General features: G+C 42.2%; 3 protein-coding genes across 4 annotated transcripts; all 3 read left to right on the top strand.

Moving 5' to 3' along the window:
* Positions 1-641: 641 nt before the first annotated feature.
* On the top strand, positions 642-3743 carry LOC139351770 (E3 ubiquitin/ISG15 ligase TRIM25-like). The gene is made up of 7 exons (XM_070993777.1): positions 642-869; positions 1135-1509; positions 1618-1713; positions 2190-2423; positions 2830-2986; positions 3070-3129; positions 3211-3743. The coding sequence occupies exons 1-7, from the start codon at positions 642-644 to the stop codon at positions 3741-3743; spliced, it is 1683 nt and encodes a 560-aa protein (XP_070849878.1).
* Positions 3744-6056: 2313 nt separating this feature from the next.
* LOC139351379 (leukotriene B4 receptor 1-like) lies at positions 6057-11805 on the top strand. Its single transcript, XM_070993252.1, has 5 exons — positions 6057-6108; positions 8911-9459; positions 10614-10814; positions 10985-11025; positions 11385-11805. Exons 2-5 carry the CDS (start codon positions 8920-8922, stop codon positions 11626-11628), a joined length of 1026 nt encoding a protein of 341 aa, XP_070849353.1. The 5' UTR covers positions 6057-6108; positions 8911-8919; the 3' UTR covers positions 11629-11805.
* A 1694-nt stretch (positions 11806-13499) lies between these two features.
* ltb4r (leukotriene B4 receptor) lies at positions 13500-16696 on the top strand. 2 transcript variants are annotated; one of them, XM_070993238.1, is made up of 4 exons: positions 13500-13620; positions 14306-14836; positions 15490-15766; positions 16230-16696. In XM_070993238.1, the coding sequence occupies exons 2-4, from the start codon at positions 14343-14345 to the stop codon at positions 16614-16616; spliced, it is 1158 nt and encodes a 385-aa protein (XP_070849339.1). In that variant the 5' UTR covers positions 13500-13620; positions 14306-14342; the 3' UTR covers positions 16617-16696. The 2 variants fall into 2 exon arrangements, with proteins under 2 accessions (XP_070849339.1, XP_070849338.1); XM_070993237.1 differs by lacking the exon at positions 13500-13620 and having other exon boundaries at positions 14082-14836.
* Positions 16697-18518: the final 1822 nt, after the last annotated feature.

Below are 18518 nucleotides of genomic sequence, written 5' to 3'. Positions count from 1 at the left end.
AGTGACAACTTTTAGCACAGCTTTAACTAAAAGGAAGAAGAGCAACAGAATGAAAATGAGTCAAGCAGTTGCTCTGAAAAAGGTGGAAGGAAATCTCTGTTATTACTCGTTTTCAATCATTTTATGTAATAAAGTGGATCTATAAATGATTGAAGTGGTTAACAATGTAATTCTGTATGCTTTAACTATCCTCAAGATGTTGGATGATGATTTATTTTTGCACTGATCTATTTTTCTATTTTAGCTGGTGTGTATTTGTTTTAAATCTATTTGTCAACAATAAAAGCATCAAAAATTTTCTCATTTGTACATTTTTTTAAATTATAGTGCTGCATGGCCCAAGTAATTTAGTTTACTTACACTGCACCTGCACGCTTTGATCAGTTACACAGACTAATCAGCACTAACCATGACTGGTCAGCTGATCTAGATCTGTGGAATTGGTGTGTTTCCCTTTAAGTCAGTGTCTCTGAGCACACAGGTGATCTTAATTATAGAGGGCAGACATTGAACCTCACACTGTTGTTTATCTCCACCTCTCCTGGTTGGAGTACAAAGTCAGCTCCTTCGATTCCAAGTGTTTCAGACAAAATGAAACTCTGCGACACTCCTGTCTTTTAAACAGACTGGTTGTCAGTGAAATGGCTGGCAAGCAACAACATAAGCTAGAGGAGCAAGAGTTCTGCTGTTCAGTGTGTCTGGACCTGCCAAAGGAGCCAGTCACTCTCCCCTGTGGACACAGTTACTGCAGACGCTGTATTGAGGAATGCTGGGACCACGAAGAGGAGAAGGGACAGTACAGCTGCCCTCAGTGCAGGGAGACCTTCAGTCCGAGGCCTTTCCTGAGGAGGAACAACATGCTGGCTGAGGTGATGATTGAACAGAGAACACTGACAAGTTTACTCTTAAACTATAAGATGTCCCACTCAGCACATATCTTGGTCATAATTCTTTAAAAACAAAATAAAGAGGTAAAAAAATGTTTCTTATGCGTAACATGGTTAATAAGGTGTTATTCAAATATCTCACTATCTTGTCTCAAAAATCCAGTATTATGAGACTATATGTGCTTTCTGATTAGAGCTAATTTCTCCCAAAACAAACCTGACCTCACTGCTTTCCCACCATCCCCAGCTTGTGGAGAACCTGAGGAAGAAGAGCGCCCAGCAGGCTTCTCCTCTTGCTGCTGTGGACTGTGCTGGCCCAGCAGATGTTCCCTGTGATTTCTGCTGCAGGACCAAACCCAACAAAGCCACAATGTCCTGCCTGATGTGTCTGGCATCTTACTGTCCAGCTCACCTCGAGCCCCACCACAGTGTCCCTGTGCTGAAGATGCACCAGCTGGTCTCTGCTACAGTCCCACTGCGGGACAAGATGTGCACGAAGCACAACAAGCTGATGGAGGTCTACTGCCAGACAGACGAGCAGCTTGTTTGCTCTGTTTGCGCCGTAGATGAACATCAGGGCCACACAACCAATTCTGTCTCAGCGCAGATGGCCGAGACACAGGTGGAAATAAAATCTCTGACTGGAGGCTGTTTTAAGTCTAACACATTTACTTCATTCGAATGAACTATTCCAGGCTCCAGAGAAATTATCAGGCTTTCTTCTTTCCAGAAACATCTGGTTTCAAGGCAAAAGAAAGTCCAGCGGACAGTCCAGCAGAGAGAGGAGGAGCTGAGGGAGCTGCACCAAGCTGAGGAAAACGTCAAGGTGTGAAAAAGATAGATTTACTGGTATATTGGTGTGTGTCTGCAGGAGGGCCTCGGAGTTAAATGGGAATAACTGTTTCCTGGCCACTTGGGGGCAGCAGAAAGTTAGCAAACAGTTGCTTATTTTCACGTATCCAACAGTTAGTGTGCTCGCCATCTCACTGCTAACTTTGTCTCTCTGCTGTCTGGTGCTGAGCAGATGGTGTACAGAGAGTTTTAAGAGCTTCTTCACTCAAAACAGTTACGAAAGCAGTGAGAGTGAACCAAAACAGATAACTAGCTCTTTTGCAGTTAAAAAATCAGCGTATAAACTCACCGTAAAGCTCCATAAAGGGGAGCTGCAGATTATTTCACATTATTTTAACATTCTAAATGGATAATAATGATAACAGTATTAAACTTTATTTGTATAGCACCTTTCATGCATGAAATGCTGCTCAAATTGCTAAATGCTAAAAATCCGATGTGTGCCAGCAGAGTTCTGCCCAGACAGCGCTGGAGGACTGTGATGAGATCTTCACTGAGCTGATCTCCTCCATGCAGAGGAGACACAGAGAGGTGAAGCAGCTGATCACAAACCAGGAGAAAACTGCCAGCGCTCAGGCTGAGGAGCTGCAGCTGCAGCTGGAGGAGGAGATCGCTGAGCTGAGGAGGAGAGACGCTGAACTGGAACAGCTGTCCCACACTGACGATCACATCCATTTGATTCAGGTACCAGACACTGACGTTGTACTTTTAAAGACTTTTTCTCCTGCATGATTGTTTGAACAGTCTCCTGCAGCACAGTCTGAAAACAGTGTCATTTACTGGCCAAAAGAGACAGATGTAGATGCAGGGATCAGTTAGATTTCCATCCATCCATCCATTGTCTATATCCGACTATCCCTTTCAGGGTTGCAGGGGGGGCTGGAGCCTATCCCAGCTGTCATTGGGGCGAAAGGCAGGGTACACCCTGAACTGGTCGCAGTTAGATTTCCATATAAAGTAAAAGAGTTTATAAGAAATAGATGATATTTCCATTAACAGCTAACAATGTGCACTGACAAGACACTAAAAATGGATCTTAAATGTATTGTTTTTCTGTCTTTGACATCTCCTCTGTCTTGCTTCTCCTCAGATTTTCCAGTCTCTCTCCACTTCCTGTGACACTCCGGACTTTTCACCCGGTGCTGCTCCTCAGCGGTCCTTCAGAGATGTGACTGACTGCGTGTCCGAGCTGAGAGATAAATTACAGACTGTCCTGAGGGACGCATGGCCCAGGATCTCTGCCACAGGTAGCATATGAAGACATATGGAGACTCATACAAAGTGGCTCTATTCATGTTCGGCGATGTTTAAAAATGCTTCTTTCTTGCAGTCTCTTATGTTGACTTCTCACTACTGCCAGCACCAAAAAGTAGAGAAGACTTTTTACGCTGTAAGAAATTCTCCTTTTCTTTAATGCAACAATCATCAGGTTGGCAGTGGATTTATTGTTAACACTTTGTTTTCCTGGCAGACTGCTGTCCCCTCACACTGGACGTGACCTCTAACTACCCCTATCTCCACCTGATAGACGACAACCTCAGGATGAGGCCTTCACCCAGCCCGTATGCCGCTCACCAAGACAGGTTCATTAAGTTTCCGCAGGTGTTGTGCAGCGAGGGTCTGTCAGAGCGATGCTACTTGGAGGTGGAGTGGCATGCTCGCACTCTATCTGCAGCAGTGGCGTACAAAGACATCGAGCGAAAATCAGATGAGTCAAAGTTTGGAAATAATGACAAGTCCTGGAGTTTAGAGTGTACAACCAATGGTTACTCGTTCCATCACAATAACGTACAAATGATGGTGCCAGGTCCTTGCTCCAACAAGATTGGAGTGTATCTGGATTATAAAGCAGGCACTCTGTGTTTTTATCATGTCTCAGACCCGATGGTTCTCCTCCACAAAGTCCAGACCACGTTCACCCAGCCTCTTTATCCCGGGCTTGGGCTGCACTATGAATGGTATGATGTTGGAGTGTTTGCACAGCTGGTCAAGCTATGGCAGTAAAGGTGTGTGCAATTGCAATCTGGAGTTTTTTTCTCTGCTATGACAAAAATTCCCACCAATGGGATTTTTTCCAGTCCAAAAAAAAATCTAAAAATAAATAGATAAAAGAATATTACTGCTACTATTTAGTCCAGAGGAAAAATTGAAAACGATGTAGATGGAAAGAACAAAAGATCTTCTTTTGCTTTGTTGCATGAAATGTTAAGCTTCTTGTATTGACTGCTCAGTCGGTGGGTTAGGACTTTGGAAAAGATATTGGCTTTAGAAAATTGGTGTCAGTGTGTTTGTACGGATCAAATGTAATCAAGGAGGGAAGGTAACAGAGCCTTAAAGCTGTGGTAAAGCCTGCCTTACCTTGAATGAAGGTAAATCCACACAATTCCATTCTGAATGTCTGTTTTCTTGGGAAAAGGCTTTGTTTGCTTTTTGTTGGTGGTTGAGAATAACATAAGTCTACAGGCTTATCCAGAGGGTTTTCATCCCTGGCAAGAAAAAAAGCAGCAACTTGCAAGTTATTGCAAGTGCTGAAGTTGATTTTGAGTATGTGGAAATTTTACCTGGAACGTGGTCAAACCTACACGACCACATGATCAGATACAGTACAAGATTCAGTACAACATTAACTTGCCAATGTGGGTTTAGTACAAGTTTACACTGCACATGTCTTGATTAGAAAATGTATTGGGATATCTTGGATTGTGCTTTAAACAATAAACCCATTTGCATTGTTTACATGGAAGATTTTATCTGGCTTATTTCTACGCAGCGGCTCGCACTGTCATCCTTGAAGTCCCTGTACTGTCCTCTAGTGGGTTGGTGAATCCATTGCATGCTTTGGAGTAAGACTGGGGGCTTTCTGTGCTTTTGATCTGGAGCTTCTTTTTCATGGATTGGACAAGGCCCCTTTGTTTCAGTGAATGTTAAAACTACAGCACACAGTGATATTAGGCAATAGAGTTCTTCTAGCTGAGTAACAGCTTTGGGAGGGCCTTTTTTCACCTCCTGGGATGAACTGGAAAGCCAACTGTAAGCCTGACTGTCCTCCCCCAAAACATGGCCGTGTACTGTAGACGATCCATATTTAGATTTATTGTTAGGCGCCAACCTCTGGTTGGTGTAGTAATCATGACAGAAGCAAAGGAGGAAGTCAGGTGGCGTAGCATGAAGACCAACAAAGTCCATGTAGGGAGGTCAGGGGCGGGGCTTGCGGACAGGCAAAGCCAGGCAGTTCCTTGGAGCCCCCAGCCACTAGGGGGGCCCCAGCCACTTATTTACAACAGCGATTATTGATAGGCCTGGGCTTTCAGGGACCTCTGTTGGTCCCTGGACCTCACTTTGAGAACCACTAAACTATTTTTTCAGTATTCATCTCAAATATCCCAGAAATTGTGCATTTATGTGTGCAAAAAACATATTTTTGCGATGTGCACAGGTGGGGTGGGGGCCCCAGGGATTTCTTGCTTGGAGCCCCAAGAGACCCTAGCAACGCCACTGAGGGAGGTGATGACTGTTCGCGTTGCATGTGAAGCCAAAAGTTAACGTTGACTTATTTGTTAGCGTTGACTTATTTGTTTCTTATCTTTTTCTAAAGCTAGCCAGGTATTTTAGCAGTCCAAACCTAATCGACTCACGATAGTTTCAGAACATGAAACCACCTGATGACGAAGGTCCGGTACACCTGTCGCTGGTCCTCTCCAACATTTAGGTGTGAGGATGCATTAGTGAGATGAGCCTAGTTGCCCATCATCAGTACTTGACCTGATGCTCTTGCGGCTGAATGGGATCAAATCCTTACAGCCAGGTTCCTCCTGTTTAAAACTGAAGATGTTATAGATTCATGGTTTTAGAATGGCGTCCTCAGCAATCACATATCTCCTGAATATGTCGGTGTCCACATACTTTTGACCATGTTGTGCCATTTGATTTTTATGTGTTATGTTGAAGATATCATTTAAAATATCAGCCACCACTTGGATGCAATAGGTGTGAACAGACTCTTGTTTGTGGATACCATGAGGGAAATGTCTTTTTGTGCTTTATGTGAACTAGCCCTTTAACTTGACAGCGCACAGATGGAATTCCTTGCTCGGCATTTGAGGATGTTGACAGACTGCCAGGGCAGAGGCCTGCCAGGTAATGGGGGACACACCTTTCCTTCTCACTACGCTACATGTTACAGCAAGCATGACATATCAATCAATGGAGAGCGACAGAGCAAGAGAGAGAGAGTGGGTGGGGGTAAAACGTGGGAAGAAGAAAGTGTAAGAAGAAAAGGAAGAAAATATAACATTCACAACAGATTCGGACTTCTTTTCCAGCTCTGGGTGCCTTCTTTCTTCTGTTGGGGTTTACAGCTGATGACCTGGTGAGTCTTTTTCATTTTCCTGCCTCTCAGTCATGAGTCTGTGTTAGTTTGTGTCACTGACAACACTGTGGTTACATGTGCCAGCAAATCACTGCAGTCAACCGTAGTGACTGCTACCGTTGGAGGAGAAACCAGCGGCTCTTGTTCAGGATTTTACATGAGTTCTTTTTCTGCTGTATATTTTTTAGAAATAATAATAAAACCAGTGATACGAGAATGAACAACATGCCAAGTTGTGCTACCAAATCTGCGCCGTGTTCCAAATCCATGTGTCATACAGTGTGTGCATGTACGATGTTTCTTTGTAGGTGGAACAGGTGTGTTTTTAGCAAGTATGTGCATGAGTCATAGTACACACAAACACACCTTTTGAGTCAGGTTTTACGGTCTGTGATGTGGTGACTTGTTTAACAGGGAGCTCCGTTTGTACAAATGATAATAAAAAGGAACAAAATAAGGGAAGAGGGCAAATGTTAACTGTCTGTATTGTAAGGAAAGAAAAGGTTAAAAATACAAACACCAGCACTCACAGGAGCAGTGGAAGCAGAAAAGACTTGGCATGACGATGACACCAGCTCGGTGGTTATAGTCAGCGTAGTGTCACATTGCTGAGCCGTTGCACAATGTGACACAGTTTCACTGGCTGCTGCTGCTGCTGCTGCTTTGATGCCACTGTCAATGTGGTTTGACCGGCTTTCGGTAAACACAGAGGCCATGTGGCCACATTTTCTTTGTCTCTCTTCTTTGGAAACCTGGAGATGTTGAAATGCTTTTATCCAGCAGTATTTGATCTATAAAAACCTGTTGCAGGTACATCTGCGGTGGAGGAAAAGATTTTTAAATTACATCACCGCCATAAAAATTAGCATACTTTTTTTTTTTTAATCTTTCATTTATTTTTTGAATGGTGTGAGTACATCTAATGGCCATTATGGTCTTTTGCTTGTCTATTTTTGTATTGCACTTATTTATTAACTAATTTGCTTAGCAAATAAATAATAATTTTTATCTACTTTTGCACATTTGTTATTCTTACTTGTGGTCTATAAATGAATTCACTTAATTTTAAATCATCTGTCATTCAGTGTGTCATTGTAAACTATGTGCCAAATACCTAGATGAATTAATTAATGTACCTTTCTCTTTCATAAAAAAAATACATTATTTAAAGCAAGAACAGAGTCTCTGAGGTCCCACCCCCTTAGAGGTGACATAAATTAAATGCCTAAAGCGTCTTTTTTAATGCACAACATGAGCAGGGCTAAAACGAAATGTCTCCAAAACCCAACAAATGACTCAGAGCTTGCCTCTGTTATATCACTTTGTGTGCCTTGGCTTACCACTGCAGCCAATTACACACCGATTTACACTGTAATAATCCATAATTACAAGTTGCTGGGAAATATGGAACAGGTTTGCTTAGTAGATGTGAGAGTGAATATTTGATTATATGCACAAGAGTACTGACTCTGCATTGTTTGAGTGTCAGCAGTAAAGGGCGTGCTGTGAAACTAATAGCAAAGATATGTCAAACAAGTGACAGCATGTTACTTTTTAAAACATCTAACATGAAGTAGTTATTGTAAATATGTTGCCTGGCCTACAGCATACATACAAGAGCACTATCTGATGTATAACTTGTATAACGCATCTGTTATTTGTAGCCATACAAAGTGCTACTACCAGTCTACAAATGTATTAAAGGATAAGGCTGCTGATATTTAACATTTTTCTTATTGTTACTAACAAATCCTATAAAAGACCTCATCAATACATTTCTAATTACTCAGTTGGCCTGTTGTGCACATCCCAAAGCACACTTGATTCTATTAAAGCGCTAAATCTTTACAAATGGGTCACAGTTATGTCATTTTATTTAGAAATATGCCAGCTAATTTCTTCATACATCTGGGCTCTATATTTTTAACAAAGGACACTCAGACACGGGTAAAAAGTTCCTTTGTTGGGTACTATTTTCAGCTGTGGATGTTTAAAGTAGAAAGGCAAATTGCAGAATCAAACCATTAAATTATAGCCGTTTTGATTAAATGTTTATGAATAATTGGTCAAAGTTCAATGCAGAGCAGTTTTGCGCTCTCTCTATTCAAAGTGGGGATTTTAGATAATTTAATTTTGACAGTTTGACACAGTGTCAGTTTAAATACAATTGTGAAGTAGAGGGTTGAAATAAATGTTACATGAGCCAGGGTTCATTTTGCAAAGGTCCTTTTGGTTATATTGTGTGTATTTCCTGTCTATTATTTTTATTCTGCCTTAATTGATTAAATCATTTCCCTTGGTTATATTTCTAAATATTCAAATATTATTTCAAGCACTTTAAATTGCTTTTGTGTTTGAATGGATCTACAATATGAGACTGAATCATCAGCCAAACACTATCAGCAGCACAGTGACTGTTGCTCTCCGCTCGTGTCTGGTCTCGTTGTTCAGGAATTAAGAATCCCCGTTAAAACCTGTTACACTTGCGCCACACTCCCACGCTTTCCTGAAGAAATACATACTTGTATTTTCACACTGAGGTCTGTGCCAGATAAAACATGGAGTGGGAGTCAGAGGTGAGACTATTTATTAGTCAGAATATCTCTAAAACTCGCTTGGTAATGCAGTAGGTAGGTGTCAGGACAGAAATGGTGCCATATTCTAGTTACTTTGGATTGAGATTTGCTTAGTGTTTATGTAATGGAGCTTTTCTCTTTGTATTCTGTGTGCCATAAAAGGTATAATTAAATCGAGAGTCAAACCTTTGATGAAAATCGCTGACCAATGCTATCTCTTCGGCAGGTGACAGAAATGGCCCAACTTAACGCATCCTCCGCTGCAGGTAATGAGACCATTGTGGATAACCCGACTGCAACCACTATGGGCGCCCTCATCCTGAGCCTCGTCTTCCTACTGGGCTTCCCTGGAAACCTCTTCATCATCTGGAGCATCATGGCACGCGCCCGAAAGCAGTCCGTCACCACCCTTCTCATCCTCAACCTAGCTTTCGCTGACGGCTCCCTGATGGCTCTCACCCCGTTCTTCATCGTCTACCTGGTTATGAAGAAGTGGGTGTTTGGGAATGTGATGTGTAAGGTCCTCTTCTACCTGTGTCTGCTCAACATGTACGCCTCCATCCAGCTCATCATGCTCATGAGCGTCTACAGGCTGGTGGCAGTGCTGTGGCCGCAGCGCCTCAGTCTTATCACCGGCCGGAAGACTGTGCTGCGGGTGCTGGCGGTGGTGTGGGTGCTGGTGATGATCGCCTCTGTTCCCGCAATGATCTTCAGGAGAGTGGAGGGGAGGAGGAATACTTTTGTGTGCGATTCTTTCCATGATGAAAACAGTCACGTGAGTCAACCAAAACTTGATTATCTTCATGTTATCAGTTTGGGCTCCACCAACAATCCTCTAAGTTTGTGAGTTGATTAACAAAACAATGAAGGTCATCAACAGATATGTTGATACACAATCCTCAGGGGGTTGCAGACAAAATTTAAACTGAGTCATCCGCAGTCATCAGTGGTTAACCTCAGTGTTTTGTTGTTTTTCCTCCCTCAGTCATCCACGTCAAGTGTTGGGTGGTAATGCACTGCAATTTGAAATTCACTGTTACCAAACCCAGTAACACTCCGCTACTTTAACATTTACTCAGCTTGTTCGGTCTCTGCATTCAGTGGACAGACTGGGACAACTTAGCTTGGCACAAGGTGGACGCTGTTGGCGTTGCTCACTGAGACTCGAGGTTACAGAGGTCATGAGTCATGCTGTGAATTGGTTTTAAAGGTGCAATGTGTAAGATGTGTAAGATGCTGCTGTTAGCTAGTTAGGACAGTTAGCCATGCAGCTAGTGGCCCTTGGGGAGAGTTGGTGTTTACACTGTGGGCAACAGGCATCAGCAACGTGTAGAGCAAGAATATCTCCACATAAAACTCTGATTTAAGATTTAATTTTGACCAAACCAGAGACAGCAATTGTTGCAAGACAAGACAGGTCTGTTTTATTTTGTTTGTGTTGAGTTTGAATGAAGTGTGATTTAGTTAACTTGATCAATGAACCTGAATTCAGAAGATACACAGTTTTATTTTTCTGATTCAGTTTTTCTCTTTAATTGGAAAAATAGGTGTAAGAATATTTTATTTCTTGGCATTATTTTGTTCATTTATCAGACAAACAAAGCTTAAAAAACAGCTTTTGAAACGTAGCAAACTAGCCGCTTGCGTACATCTCCCAGCTGAAACTACTGGGGGGTTGAATGTCTTAGAGGTTTAATTATTTCCATTCTGTTAATAAAGTCCCTTCTTTTTTATGTTTTAAACTAAAATTCTGGTCATATATTACATGTTGCACCTTTAAACTGCCTGAGAGGAGATGTCAGGACAGCAGATCTATATGAAGTTCATATTTCATACATAATAATAAGTAAGACTGGCTTCATGACTCATGTGCTTTCACATAATGCACAATATGATTAAATTCTATTTTTGCTTATCTCCCCTGCACAGGTGGTCCTCCAGTACACGCTGGAGCTCGTGTTGGGGTTTTTAATTCCTTACGGGGTCATTGTAGTAAGCTACATATGCATCTTACGGCGGATCCGAAAGACCAAGTTTGGCCGTCGCATTCGTAGTGAGAAGCTCATCCTGGCCATCGTGTTGACCTTCTGCCTGTTTTGGTTGCCTTACCACATCATCAACATGGTGCAAGTATGTCACACATCCTGTTTTTACAAGTAAAACTTTCTTTCAAGTATGATGACTGCAGTTTCATGCATTCACCAAGCATGCAGGTTTGATATTATTTCCAGAACTGTGAAGAGATGCTGAGCTTTGCATTTTTCACTGTTGTTAACTCATCTGTTTTGTCTTGTTTTCAGGTTACATGGGCCTTGTGTCCACCGGGTTCAGTGAAACAATTGTAAGTGATGACTCAACAATTTGCGTGCATTTTATTTTTATAATTCAATCACAAACTCATCCCTGCTATCGCCCTTTACATCGTCTACACTAGGGAAGAAATGAGTCATGAGCAGTTGTTCGCTAGTCAGATTCATTTAAATGCTGGATATGGATCATTCACACATTAAAATATCTAAAAACAACTTGACCTTTTTTGAGTTGTGCACTGACATTATGCCAAATGTTTCCAAGCTTGTTGAAAACCCAGACAAGACCAGTCCGTGATCCTTTTATGTACATTCCAGTACACATCAAACAAGTTGAAAGAGTTTTTTTTTCTGTCTAAATAAATGCTCTACTCACTTCCCCACCCACCAGGTTGGATAAAATATGGCACAGGAGCCGTGCTGTCACCTCCTCCATAGCCTTCATCAGCAGCTGTGCCAACCCAGTCCTGTACTTCTTTGCAGGAAAGTCTTACATCCGCAGAGAGGGGCTGGCGTTCATGGCCCGCTTGTTTGAGGGCACAGGGCTGGACTCAGCTAACAGGAAGAGCCGACAAAACAGCCAGAACAGCCGTGACAAAGACAAAGAAGCAGATGCCGTCATGCTAAAGGGATAAAGATCCAGACTGTGTTACCAACTCAAGCTCTAATGCTAAACCAGTGAAGAATGGTAAGATGCAGTAGGCTTGAAGCTGGTGTGAAAATTGAGCCGCTCAGGCCTTCAAATGTCCGTCCAGTCACAAAAACATCTAAAATTTGGAACAAAAATTAAGGGTTCATCATGCACAGCTGGCTCAGCAGCAGGACAGAATCAGCTGCTGCATCGCGTGAATCTTTCTTCCATGTGAGACTGCCACAAAGGGATGTAACTGACCTGGGAGCAGCTTGACACATCCTAAAGTGACATTGTTGTGTTTGAGATGGTGCTTAAACCACACAACAACATGCTCTGATCTATTTCACAAGGAAAAAACTGTGAAGAATTATCCAGGACAGTCACGCTCTTCACCACTGCAAAGACCCTTTTTAATTCAAGATACACCCCTCAAAGAGGGGTGGTGCCTCATGTTTACTGTATGTGTACTGTCGGTTGTATTGTAACTTTAATATTTGTTTTTGCAAGACTTTTTTCTGCCATTTGGTTTGAAATGTTTTGTTGATGCTTAAAGGAAGCACAGACTTGTCCCAGTGAATACTGTCGTGCTTCAGTGATGAGTAGGAATTGAGAGTTCAATGGAGGTACTTGACTTTCTACAGTATTCACACTGATGTGTTTGCGTCATCTCTTGCATTGGTTGGTGTGTCACTTGGCCACTTGGGGGAGCAGAACATGCTGTAAACACAATATTGCAACTTACAGTGAATGCGCTAGTGAACAGTTGTCAGTTTGCACATCCAACAGACAGACAGCACTGCTAGCATTCATTTACAATGATGTTTTTGGCCACCTGATGAATGCAATTCCTCTAATCACCCCCCTATTAGCTCTGTTTTGGTCTCAATCAACTCCTGAGATGTGGCTTAAGCAAATAAATGCTCCACAGTGTTCACCAGCTAGTCATTAACCTTGTCTGTCTGCTGTTTGGTGCTGGGGAAGTAGAGGGTTTATCAGAGCTTTCAGTGCTGAAAACAGCTGCTTCCTAAGCTGGATGAGAATGATTAGTCCGTTTCACATTACGCATAGTGGTTTGATCCATTTTAATCCAATTAAGTAGTGCTGCTTTAAAGAGAAAACCCTTAAGTCAACTGGTTTAATTTTTCCCTGAGTATGCTCTCTGTCAAAAAAAAAAAAAAATGAAATACAGAAAAATACAAAATGATGTAAAGCACCATTTCCTGCACATCACAACCTTGTTATGCAACTCGATACGTCTTGTCCCCCGCAAGTGCGTGCCTTGGGAAAGATGGGGGATGTGGAAAGAGGAATAGCCTGTAAATCTGCCAAAATGTGTGATGCAAGAGGGCAGACAAAGCGTAAGATAGAGGTATGATTTCAAGCTCATGTATCAACAAGATCCAAAAAGTTTCCAGGAATATTCACCCCCTCACTTATTCACCGTCATGACGGGCTCCTGTGCCGTCCAATCCTGCACTTTCTTTACAATAATGGCATCAGTTCCACAAAATCTTTCCACGGCGAGGCATTTCATTTTTGTGCCAGTAAGCTGTATTGTTGCTGCAGCTCTTTGACTTGTAATTTGTCCGAAATATTTCACACTATGAAGCAGCTCTAGCTTAAGTTTCACATTCGTGACTTCTGTTTTTTGGATGACTGTAAAGCAAATGCTTCTCCACGTTTTTGCATCATTTTTCATGCATTATTCTATCATGCTGTATTTAATGCACCAATCAGCAATAGCAGAATAAAATGGGCAGAGGATTGCTACATAGGAACCCAGTGAGCTCAGTCGGGCTTCCTGTGGTCCTGGATTTCCCCTCACATGACTCCTCTTACTCAATATATAGAATTTTTGGTTTTTCTCTCCACACACAGTCAAAGCACAGAGGGAGCTCACAGTAGATCAGGCAAGGTGTGAAACAGATAGAAGGTGGCACATTTTTGGCGTGGACTTATCGCGTGGCTTTAAAAAGGAGATCCGCAGTTGAAGGTCTGTATCTGAGTTTTATTATTCAGCTCTTTAAAATACTTCATGATAGATATTTGTCTGGAGATTGTAGAGTTTGGCGAAGACGTTTAAATTCAGCTCTTGATTTGTAAGTTATGTTTTGCTTTGTAACACAAATACTGCGGCTGTATGTGGATCAGGTGTGTTTAGCGAGCCGAGGATTAAAGCTTAAAGATTAAAGTAAAGCTGATCTTTACTGCTCCTTAGTCTTTCTGTGGCATAAAACAGAATTGTTACTTTAATTCTAATAACTGGCCTGATGCCTTTAACGCCTTTAGTGTCCCAAATGTCCCAAAACTCTGATATTTTGACCTGAAAATAAGCTTAAAAAAAGAGCTGCTCTGTAATTTGCCATTTGTTTGCTGCACATAGCTCTTATGCAATAAATGTTTTACAAAGCTGCCATGTGGTAAGAAACGTATAAAATCAACTTGGCCCATGTCTACAGAGGCAGCCCATGACCTTTGACCTCTCTTATTCTTGTTCGACAGTTACAGGCACCTCTGCTGCTGTCTGCTACCACATTTCAAAACACTAAGAAAAGATCAGAAAAAAAATATTGTGAAAGTTTTGCAGCGTTTAGACACATCCACATCTCACAAACCTGAATGCAACATATCCTGTTTCCTGCCCGTTTGTTCTTTGAAATATTCTGTCATTTTCACAGCTGTCAAGGCCAAACTGATTCTTCAGAAGCTTTCCTGATGGATTCCAACATGACCACCACCTCCCAGCAGTCCTCCCCTGCCTCCTTTTCATTGCCCATCAGTGTCTCAGCCCAGGTCGGCATTGCCATCCTGACCGTGGCGCTTTTGCTGGGCTTCCCTGGGAACCTGTTTGTTATTTGGTCGGTGCTCTGCCGGGTGAAGAAGCGCTCAGTGACCTGTTTGCTGGTGCTGAATCTGGCTGTGGCGGACGCTTTCCTGCTGCTCAGCTCCCCTCTTTTCCTGCGTTACCTGGCTGGAGGCCGGGGCTGGGAATTTGGCTCGGCAGCATGCAAACTGGTGCATTACCTGTCTGCCGTGAACATGTATGTGTCCATTTACCTCATCTGCCTGATGAGCATGGACCGTTGGTTGGCTGTAACGAGGCCTTTCCTGTCCCAGAGAATGAGGACCAAGCGCTCCTTGCTGGTTCTCCTGCTGGGGGTCTGGGTGTTGGCATTCATCCTGGCACTGCCGATGCCTTTCTACCGCAGGTGAGGCAAACTTTTCTTTTCTCTCTGGACTTACTACATTACTTAAATTTGCTAAGTTTATCGTTTAATGGCAGTTGCATGGTGTGTTTCCCATGAAGGGAACTGAGCTGAAGTCAAGTGAATTCATTTATAGATTGCATAAAGGTATGCCTTTTTATTCTACCCAACAACGTGTTTGGTGGCATATGTTTTAAGGTGCTGACAATGAACCAGTGTTTGGCCAAAAAAAAGTTGATTCAGCAAACTGGCAAATAGTCTGATGTAGGTGTGGTTTCGCGCATTTCACTTCCAAGTAAAGCCAGTCAAGGCCCGCAGGAAGTTTGGAATTTGCATGAGGATTGTGCAAAGTGCAAAAATGGAGAGTAGCAGCTTTGAAGAGAGTGCTCCTCTTCGCTCAAATCTAGACAAACGTCTCCTCTTTTGTGCCCTATGTATCTATTTCTATTTATCTTAAGGCTGCTTATTAGTTAGGAATTATTTGGTTTTCTGTCAACTGACAGTATTTGCACAGAAAGAAAAGTTTGTGTATCTGCTATAAGTCAATTAAATTAACTCAATCATTAATTCCATTTTCTTACATACTTCACACAACAGCCTTTGTCCAAATATACTGGATTTGGAGCCACTCTAACTTTCTATTTGTATATTTTCAGTAATCTGAAGAAGACGCTACCAAACAATGTCACTTTGAGCTTTTGCATCCCGTACCACTGGCAGAGCGTGGGTCACCAGGTCTTCCAGTACCTGTTTGAGACCATCATGGGCTGCCTGCTGCCTTTCTCCCTCATCAACACCTGTTACACCTGCGTCATCTGCCGTCTGCAAAACGCCAGGTTCCATCGCAGAGCACAAGGCAGCCGCCTCATCCTGATCATCATCTGCGCCTTTGCAGCATTCTGGCTGCCCTATCACATCATCAACATCATGGAGGTGATTTTGTTAAACTTTCTGTTGACAGGATCAGAGGCTGATTTAATTACTACAGATTCCATTAGATGTTAAAAATGTGTATTCAGAGAGACATGTAGTCTTTTTTAGAGTATACTTTGGGTATAAAATTACACGACAAAACGATAGTCATCATTATTATCTTGAATGTATGCTGACCCAGAGCCCTCATGGCAGATAAAATTTTAGACATATTAGGTACAAAACGAGAAGACAAAAAGAGAAAGCAGCTGTTTCTGACAGTGTGACTAGGATATTGCTGTAATGAATAAAATGGGTCAGCGATAACTTTCAATCATTATCAGTAAAAAAAATTATTTCTGAATTACATGCCATGCACTTAAAAATATCCGTTTTCTTTGCTTATTTGATAAGCGTAATGGGCATATTTCCTCCCTTTGCTCGTAGTATTCAGTATGTCCCTTTCCCCCTCTCCCTCCTCCAGGTGGTTGGTCTCTTGAAAGGCAGTCCTTCAGTGCTCACGGCTGCCCGTACAGCCCGTCCAAATGTCACAGCCTTTGCTTACTTCAGCAGCGCAGTCAACCCCATTCTCTATGTGTTCGCTGGGAGCTCCCACATCCGCCAGGCTGGCCTCAGCTTCATGGGCAAGCTCTTTGAGGCCACCAACTCAGAGAGCAGGACCACGTCCACCTTCACCCGAAGCGGTCGCAGCGGCTCTTCGCCGGACGAGAGCTCCGCGTTGCACACGCTGTCGGCCAAACTGGGGAGGCCTTTCAAAAGCAAGAACAAAGAGCGAAGCAGCAGTGAGGCCGGCAAACAGCTCCACGAACCTGAGCTCAAGACTCTGGCCAGTGTTGACCAGTTAGAGTAGCGTTGTAGCTATGCTCCAAACCCAAACTATCTTCCTTGGACTACCTTTCTGAATGAAGTACATCCATGACTTTTCGCAAATTAGACCTTAGACACAAAACTCTGCCTCTCCACAGTCACCATAGTGCCAACAGAATCTCCATTGCATTGTTAGTTGGGGAACTGGAAATGTCACTCACTCATGGCAAGAAGAAGAGGGCTCTTGCTTGTTTGACAAAGCTTTTTGGAAACTGTACGTTTTTTTTATTATGTCTATTTAATTGTCTATATTAAAAAGGAAAATGACTGCAGGTTTACGCAATGCTAGCAGCATGGCTCTAAAGAAGGAAATGGTGGTCGGTGGGTCGGTCCAGATCCAGACTCAGATCCAGATTACCATGAAATTTCATCACCCAAAACACATTCTTACTTGATCTGTTGGCCCAGAAATGTACAAATTAAGTTCATTCATTTGTATGTTGTGGATGATTTCTAACCACGACCTTTATTGTTATAAGCCTAAAATGTAATTTTGTCTTTGTCGTTATCCGCACAACAGTAATTTGTCTACATTATGTAAGTTATGTAAATTATCACATATTTTTTGAATATGTTGGAAAGGCTGTGTTTTTTTTTTTATCTTAAAGTAAAGTGTATGGTCATTTGTAGTAAAAAAAAAAAAAAAGACAAAATTTGTTAATAAAGTTTTTGTAATTATAATTGTATTTCTGCTGCTGTGTATTTGTTGTCAGAGGTCCAGGAAAGCACTGTAAGAGTCACAGATTGATGAAATTATGTTGTTCTTACACATGCAATGTTCAGCACAGACAGATCTTTGCAAAAGGAACATTTTGCCAAAGCGTCCTTCCTTTCACGCACGAGAGTATAGTATTTCATTCACTATTTTGTAACAATTACGACATGTCATGCGGTTAATCTCCGTTAAGATTCAGGGCCATCCGTAACTTTCCTGTCAGTAAGAGCGAGAGAAAGGCAAAAAGGGAACAGTCACTGCAAACATGACTCATATTTAAATTAATATCAAGAAATCCTGAATGAGGACATCATGGTGACACAAGTGTATCAGAGCATGATGACAAAATGCCTCTTAGAGCTGAGCTTTCCCCATCACGTCTTATGGACTGGTGGATTAATAGCAGTTTAAACTGGTGTCACATATGTTCAATAAGAATGTAAAATCCTTCATCTAACGAGATCAGCACACACTGTCCATAGTCCACAGTCATTTTGTTGTTACAGGCCTTCAAATACGATGCTAAATCTCTGGCTTGGAGGTTCCTTCTTGACTTCTGGAAACAGCACCTGGTGGTTTTTCTGATGCTTTGAGGTTCACATGATAACAATCAAGACCAATTCCGAAACAGCTCTAATCTGACTGCTGAGGACGGCCACACAAGGGCATTTATTTGCCAAAAATGAGGAGATTACAATCAGTGTCATTCAAGTTCACGCTTCACAAGAGCTAGCTCAAAGTACAGGTCACACAGATTAAAATGAGCTAGTTCACGCTCCGTTCACAGTTTTGAAGTGGAAGAGCTAGTTCTTGTTCATTTCTTCCATTTTTAAATGAGGTGCAAAGGCTGCAGAGCTTCTATAACGCAGAGTTACAAGTCTGTCTTCTTGTTAATGGGAAACGAAGGTAAAATGCTGCGAGTTTGACTTGGATGGAAGAACTTTGCAGCCGCAGGCTCTTTCTTCAGCTCGATGTCATGTTAAATTCATTGCTCATGTTGGACTTGTTTTTTCAGACCCGGCGGGCACATTTTTCATAAACATGCAAGATTTTTTTTTTCCATTGGATTGGACTGTTAACTCTTGCAGGACCCGAAGGATGATTTCAAAGCAGCTCCGTCTAATGTCCTCTTTTGAGTCCTCTTTTTCAATGGCACTGCAGTGGAATTTC

Source organism: Chaetodon trifascialis, chromosome 23, assembly GCF_039877785.1.
Source record: "Chaetodon trifascialis isolate fChaTrf1 chromosome 23, fChaTrf1.hap1, whole genome shotgun sequence".
Lineage (NCBI taxonomy): Eukaryota > Metazoa > Chordata > Actinopteri > Chaetodontiformes > Chaetodontidae > Chaetodon > Chaetodon trifascialis.
This window is presented reverse-complemented; position numbering and strand designations above follow the sequence as displayed.